Raw genomic sequence first — 8,180 nt, forward strand, 5'->3', positions numbered from 1 at the left:
TCTCTCTCTCTCTTCTCTCTCTCTCTCTCTCTCTCTCTCTCTCTCTCTCTCTCTCTCTCTCTCTCTCTCTCTCTCTCTCTCTTTCGTGTTAACTTGAGTTAGCCTAGATATGCTAAAATGCCCTCAAGTAACCCATCTGCAGGTGTCATGCATCTCAAGGTATAAAGCTTTCACGCGCATAACTGTCCACGACCAACAATGTAGTTCGGTGACCTAGCTATACCTCGTGTAACTAGGACAAATAGCGTTAATACACAGCTAGAACCTGCGCGACATTCGCATGAAGGACCGTCATAGGACAGACACGTAAGTATTGCACTGCTCGGCCTTCAGCTCATATAAGGTGGTTACGTTTGTTAGCGAGGCAATACAGGTAGTATTGACGATCTATCTATGTGCAACATGCACGGCCTTGCAGATTAGCTAAACAGGTAGTGAACTAGATATAGTTTTTGAATCATAGATATAGAATAGAAGATCGATATTCTATATATATGATTGAATGGGCGCGCGACTTCATTTGCTGCAAATACAGACAATTCAATACGTTAAGAAACCAAAAACGAAACATTAGCGTGCCAATTTCTATTCATGTTTAGTATAGTATAAGGCGTGCATAAATACAAAAAAAACTCTCTTTTTCTCACTTCTGATAGTATGTTGTGGTGCGGTTCGGTTCAGTACACTGAGGTGCAGTACTTATTATCAAGAGTAGATAATATAACATCTAAAAAGTTATATTATCTACTCTTGTTATTATGATGTATTTATGCAGGGATGACCGGTTAGAAAGCGTGACGTTCTGACAATTATTTTTGACTCTTAAAAATTTGGCCTCACTGATCTGGGGCGTAAATCCGTATCGAGGAGTGAGTGAGATGATCGACGATAGCCGGGGGCGAAATTAACCTTGGCTGCCGCAGGCAGGCCCGCGTGCCGTAGGCATGCCAGTGCTAGGGGGGTCTGGGGGCATGCCCCCCTCAAAAAAAAATTTGGAAATACTTTTTCCATTTTCCTGCAATCTGAGGCATACTGTGGGCCATATTCTCATGTCTGATGACACTATCTCAACCCTAGACTCAACCCTACAAGTTAGGATTAAAAACACTTTTCATGACTTTTCAGAGAGCGTACACAGTTAGGTTACTATACTAATAATACATGTATTAAAACACAGGTAAGAATTGCAATTTCTCACAATTTCACGTGTTTTTGTATGTTTGCAACCATACCTTTTTGGCTATTCTTTTTTTTCTCTTTTTTTTGAATCTCAGGGGGGATATTTGTACAGGCCATCCCCCCTCCTTCAAGAGCGGGGGGGTGCATCCCCCCATCCCCCCGGGATTTACTCCCCTGTCACTGATGGTACCTGATGGTCACCTGATGGTACCTGATGGTCACTGATGGTACCGCGTTATGAACATGGCACCGTTATATATTAAAATGACCCGTTTAAAGTACAAAACAACGTTTAGATGGCCTCAAAATCATAACGCAACCGTAGAAATGAAACTGTGAATCAACAGCTAGCTCTCATCATGAGCAGACATGTCGTAGGTCTACAGTAATAGGGGAAATAATGACGGATCGACCTACATGTGCTAGAATTTATTAAAATAAAGAACTTGGGTGTGACTACAATTTCAGATAAAACCATGCCGATAGACGTATATATAGTATATCAAGAGCATATAAAGAATGTACCTTCTTAATGCTCTTGATAGTATTCTACACGTCCATGGGGACATACTGTAATACACAATATATCGTGTGCTACCGCCTAGAAAAACTCATACGAAGTAAACACTTCCATGCAACCAATTAACCTTTGACAAAAGTTGTGTTATGGGCAGGGAAACACCATTGTCACGTCACGTGGTATATAGCAGCTACGTGGAATAAGCGTATCTTCTCAATCTTACACGTTACACATCGGGAGCTCCGCTTTTAGGTAGTGCCTAAATCTGAATATTATAAAAACGTTAAATGGCGATCATTTAGGTGTAACACCATCACTTGCCCACATCTCAGACTTTCACATCTCAAACATTCAATTTGATCTCTCACATAAAAAATTACACATATAATTATCAAGAGTATATAATGGGAGTTCTCCCATATATACTCTTCGTTTCTATGATGTACGTCGATGCAGGGAAAAAAATACAATTTATTTTTGGGGGGGCTACTTTTCAAGCTCGCGTGCATGAAAATAGCACTCTAAAATTTGGTTTGCTTTGAACTCTATGCAAATTTACGGGGGCTCTTTTTGGCATTTCGGGGGCTAAATCGCCCCGAACCCCCGTGTATTTTTTTCACTGCGTCGATGGTTGCTCAATTAAAACTGACTTCTTCTCACTCACTCATTTGTGTCCTTTTTTATGGTGAGCTACAGTGTCATTGACACTTTCTTTTACCTATCTTCCTGAGCTAGTATATATCTATGTTTTCGTTGAAACCAAGATGGCGTCAACCAAGAACCAAGAACACCAAGAACCTGTTCTCTCTCTCACTGATATTTCAAATTCACGAGTACGAAAGTACGAAAATTTGATGCCCATACAGTTTCTTTGGGCCCTAGATATAAGCGCAGTTCTAGCTCATGACTTCTCAGAGTATGCACGCGTCGGGGGCAGTTATTGTGCCAGTTATGTTGCAGGAATTCTTTGTTAAGTCCTTGGCTGGTACTGTTATATAATCTGTTGTAGTGTCTGTAACGTAATGGCGTTGTGCCAGGTGGATTGGTTGGCATCACCTCCAACCTCCATCTTGGAGGACCCTTGTTAGACCTTAATAAAAACACAAAAAGCAGACATTTTTGTTCTTGACATTGTTGAACTGATGATCCGTACAATTCGGACACTCCCCCTAAAGCATCCTATAAATAAATAAATAAATAAATGCTGGCTGTGATTAAATAATAACGTTATTTGCGTTGTTAAGTTGAAAGTTGTGGTTATAAGGAAGATGCAAGGGGTGTATTATAATTTGTGGTTTATATAGTGTGCTTGAAGATTTGGGGGAAATGTTGATGAGGTAAAAAGTCACGGTTTTCACCCCCATGTTTGTACATGATGGTGCCCGCTACAACATTGCTACAACATTTCTATTTCTGCGAATCGGGAAGCATTTCAGACAATGACTGCATTTCCCTAATCTTACTGCATGTTATTCTGTCACTCTCTTTCAGCCTAATCAGGTCAAGATTTTAGGGAATGACTCAGACGACTTCTTGTGTATTATAAGTGGATTCTACCAACAGGTTTGCTTGCAGATAGCTGGAGTGTTTTGTTCAAACACATTTTTGATCATGCAGCATGTGCTTGGGTTTTACTAAATTGGAAAAGTTGAGGATAGTAGCCACCATCTTGAACTTATCCATAGTTGGCTCTTTTCCGATTGCAATCATGCCATCGCATTTGCCACCTTTACATGCACAGCGACGTGCCATTGTTTTATCCAATTCCCTTCTGTGTATACGGTGTGCACGTTTTTCTGAAGTAAGGCCGCATGTAGGAATGCCTAGATGCATCGACAAAGCACCAATGTGGAGAACTATAGAATGAAGAGTTTAAAGAGCTAGAAGTGCCAATTCTATTCTTTTTAGGTGTAAATTCTAGTGCTCTTATTCTATATTTCTCTCAAGTTACTGCACTAATCAAGACCTATGATAGTCTCACTTTGCCATCAAACTTAATCGCTCATTCATATCCTATAGCAGGGGTAGAAATTAACTTTTGAACACGAGAGTCCAACGGACTCCCTGTTCTCAAAAAGAGGGAGTCCGCAGCAAAATGAGGGAGTTCGCAGTCTGAGGTTCAAAATTAAAGATATTAACAATAACGCATGTGCTTATTTTTAAGAATCATGCGGTTGCACGCCTGCCAAAGTTTCTTTGGACATTAGCTGAAAAATATGGTAATTCCACGAGGCCGTGCTCCAGAACGAACTAGTTAGTATGGCAGAATTTTCAGGGAGTCACGGACTCTTGCATATGTCAAATCAGGGAGTCCGACAGTAAATCAGGGAGTATTTGACTCCGGACTCCCGTTAATTTCGCACCCTAGCTGCTATAGTTTTGTCTTTCTATTCCTATTTTCTTATAGTTTTTATATATTCTTGTTTTGTCAAACTAACTAAGAACATTATCTGAATCAAATGAAGGCAGTTATTGATTGCTGAAAGTGAGAGTAATTTTTTAAAAACATTTTCCTTAGTGGGGTCATGATTCATTATTTGAAATACAAAGTCCAGCAACCACTTTAATAACTTTTACATTACATTCAGAATAACATTAAACATTAAAGAGCAAGTAAAAGCTCAAGAAAACAATTCTCTGGTCGGAGTTTTGGAATAGATTGGCCTGGTTACGAGTCTTGGTGACGAATCATTTCCCAATAAAGTTACTTTTCCATAAAGGTACTTCATGGTGCGGTTGGCTCACATGAATATATTGAAGAATATGTACCCCACCATCTTTTACACAGGAACGATGCGGTGTAGTAATGACAATCCACATGACATGAGACACCTGCTAACCCTACCCTAGCTCTATGCGTTATCGGTGCCAGGAGAATAAATAAATATATCATGGGCAGGCACTATCTCAGGTCTGGTGATATGTCCACCAATATGCCCCCACCATCTTTCATACAGAAACAAGGCAGTGTCGTAATGTCATTCCATATGAGATATGAGACACCTGCTAACACCTACCCTAGCTCTATGTCTTATCGGTGAGGCATAAATAAATGGCACTCACTATCTCAGGTCTGGTGGAAAATGAACTTTTGTAACGTAGCTTCGTAGATAAGGTATGTAAGATATTTATTTTACGTGCAGCAGGCTGTCACACTCCCAGTAGCCATTTCCTAATTTCACTGTATACTGTTCACATAAATGATTTACTTGGCGAGGGAAAAAATACGTGTATGACAACATTCAAAAATCTGTCTGTTTGTATGCTTGTGTTTTATGAAATACACGTGCATAGTTCTATTATATGCAAGAAAGTAACAAAAGTTGCGTGCAAATTGAAATTATATTGAGGTGCAATATATATGAAAAACACTAACGGAAATGTATTGATTGTTGGAGACATCTTGTCAATGTGATGTATAGTTGTATAGAGCGGCCACTCATTACTCATGATCATGAGCTGCGGCCTCATAAATCATGCAACGATATCGAAGATGTCATCTATATTTTAGACGGGATTGTACGTTTGTTAATACACGCCAGCCCTGCTCGCCTTACTGACACGATTCTGTTGCATTTACATTGCTGCCTCACCTTTGGAGTTTAATATTGATTCTCAGGCCATGATAAAACATATTGCTTGTTTGTCCTCACCCGACCGATCCGCCAAAAAGGGGCCGACTCAAAAAAATTGACTGATTTTTTTTTTTTACAAATTGTATCACTGTGCATTTATATATAAATCTGTAGGCAATACATTATATGTACCAAGCAAAACAAACATTCAACATAAAAGGTATCTCCACACAAGTACACTCGAGCATGTAGACACCATGCTGTATTTGTAAAAAGACCCATTAAAAAATAGCCTACCTACCTACCCAAACTTTTCAGCCTGGGTCGGGTGAGGGCAAACAAAGATTTTTTTAATTGTGGCTTCACTGCTTGTTTCTCCCGTGCTGTTTGCGTGTGATATCATGGTAGACTGGTTATTCAGCAGCACGCAGCTAGCCAAACACTCAATGTCATGTTTCATCAATAATAATGTTCGCTAACGATTTACGTTACTCGTTCGTTAGATTGATGAAATTTTGCGTGTTGGTATATAACGTTTATGTGTGAACACATTTTAAACTAGAAGTGCATCATTACATCGAACTGAATATAATGTGATAGGTGGTAGCTGTCAAACATGTCAAATTTGAATACCGATAACAATTGTTGATATTGCTATGAACGAGTGATAGTTTAGACTTTAGAGGGTCAAGGTTGGTATAATTTTGATGCTTGGTTCAGTTACAGTTCAGTACACACTAATGGAATTTACTATTTACTATGCATTTGTAATGTATTTGCAATGCATTTTTAGGGGCATAGTCAGTTGTCTACCTTTAGGTGTGACCTGTAGTATTTTTCCATCCTCGTGTGCGATTATACAGAATGTTTGTCAATAATTTCTGTCTAATTCTGAAAATAATTGTAGTACGTGTAATGTCGAAAAATAATAGTGTGCAAAAATTGTGCAACCAGTGGTTTTACGTTTACATTTAACTCGTCTATAGGGTGTGTACAGTGGTATTGCTTTTTTTGGCTACGTCCACTACTCCAACCACCACTGTAATACCAGAGTAAACATGCACACAATAAACCTCTAATATATATCTATATTATAAGGTTTGCCTTAACAAAACGTGTATGCTAAAACTGTGTTGTATTCAACATAAAACTTATTAAACATTAAGAGTTTTTAAGATTTAAATACGCTCTGTGGTGATAAAAGCACTGATCTTTTCCTGGTAATAAATGCAATGATGCAAATATCATTGCTGATGAAAAGACTGGGTGTGGCTATATTATTGCGTATAATGTATGCACATCCAATCATGTAGTTACCTCTGTCTGTGATTCTTTTCCCCGTTTATCCAGGTGATAATTATAATGGGTTGATAGTGTATAGCAAATTGGTGTGGCATTGGCATTATGCATTGATGTCGTCATACGTTGTACAGATATTTCAGTTCTATTATACACATCAGCTTTCATAACTATAATTCAGAATTGCACTTGTCAGTAGATGATTGCTGGTTGCAATGCATGTGCCCATTCATGCCCATGCTGGAACAGTGGTTATTGGTTAGTGAATGGCTTCCATTGTATGAATAGTATTTCATCAATGTCGATATTGGACATTTCAGATAACCGAGGATGATATTGAGCCACCACCAGAGATAGAGTTCCCAGGCCATGCATACCTGGAAGGTGCAGAGCACTTTGTGCATCAGATGATAGAAGCGGTAAGCTGCCGTTTTCCTAGCGAAGACGAAGACGGTGAAACATACATGTATGCAGTCTTCGAATTTAACGGGCGTCCGACGCCCATGACGTGTAGAAATCTCGGCGGCATGTAAACATTGCAAGCTCACTTGCCCGAAGGGCTCCTGCTTTAAAAACGCATAAACTATAATGCAACTAGCCATTAACTAAAGATTTTTAATTTAAAATCACGAAATGTTAACACCGGAAGCGAGTGGCATCTAAAACTTGTCTGGTGTACACTTTACTCGGTATTCCATAAATATTCCTGCAAAATATATGGGCAACTAGAATGCCATTCAGGCACATGTACATTTGACAGAATACATGCCTGAAGGGCAAGTGGCTCGTGAAGATTGTGTATGTTATACCAGGTGCGCAACATCTGCAATTGTGTGCAAAGCCTATTGGAACCTTATGTTCGCTCAATCCTACTTTTGTACTCGTTACGTAGATCATCGTCATCATCATCGGCATCACCATCGGCATCGTTGTCAACATCATCATTACCATCATCGTCGTCACCATCGTCATCGTCATCGTCACACTGTTGCTAACCCTGACCTTAACCCCAACCCCTATTCCTTATCCCTGACCCTAAACCTAATCTAATCCTTAACTCATCACCAAAATATGAAACTCTAAAGAAGGAATGAACCCCTCGTGTTACTGGCAATTGAATTTGTCAACATTGTTCAGCACTAGCATGTATGCGACTTACGTGATTTAGCTAATTGCGTGTTCAGGGCTGGAAGCTGGTTTCACATCACGCATTACCTAAATGGCTGAAGGACAATGACTTTCTGCTGCACGGCCATCGACCCCAGCTTGACTCCTTCAAGGAGTGTTTCAAGAGCGTGTTTGCCATACACACTGAGACGGGCAATATCTGGACTCACCTTCTAGGTATGGTATTTCTGCTGTAAAATGTTTGTATTTCTGGCCAATTTTTCCGGTTGATGGTATTTTCGTTAAGGGTGATTAAAGATACCCAAAATACATAAAATATGCAATGATGAATTTAATGAGTAACTGCTATTTCATACACACTTAACCTTGTAGATAGATTTTTATTCTGACAGCCATTACACAGTTCCCCAAGGTGCGATACTGTATTTATTATACAGGGATGAGAATCTCCCGCGGATCCGCGGAAATCCGCGGATTTC

The 8,180-nt window shown here is 39.5% G+C and overlaps 1 protein-coding gene across 1 annotated transcript in view; it reads left to right on the forward strand.

The window, feature by feature from the left end:
- Positions 1 to 6,893: 6,893 nt before the first annotated feature.
- LOC106806347 (adiponectin receptor protein-like) overlaps positions 6,894 to 8,180 on the forward strand; it is a gene marked incomplete at its 5' end in the record, with an annotated part of 8,724 nt that continues 7,437 nt past the window's right edge. Inside the window, 2 exon segments of the mRNA XM_014808256.1 lie at positions 6,894 to 6,992; positions 7,758 to 7,917. Of these exon segments, the coding sequence (XP_014663742.1) occupies positions 6,894 to 6,992; positions 7,758 to 7,917 (259 nt within the window).

This window comes from Priapulus caudatus, unplaced genomic scaffold (assembly GCF_000485595.1).
Source record: "Priapulus caudatus unplaced genomic scaffold, Priapulus_caudatus-5.0.1 Scaffold155, whole genome shotgun sequence".
Taxonomy (NCBI): Eukaryota; Metazoa; Priapulida; class Priapulimorpha; order Priapulimorphida; family Priapulidae; genus Priapulus; species Priapulus caudatus.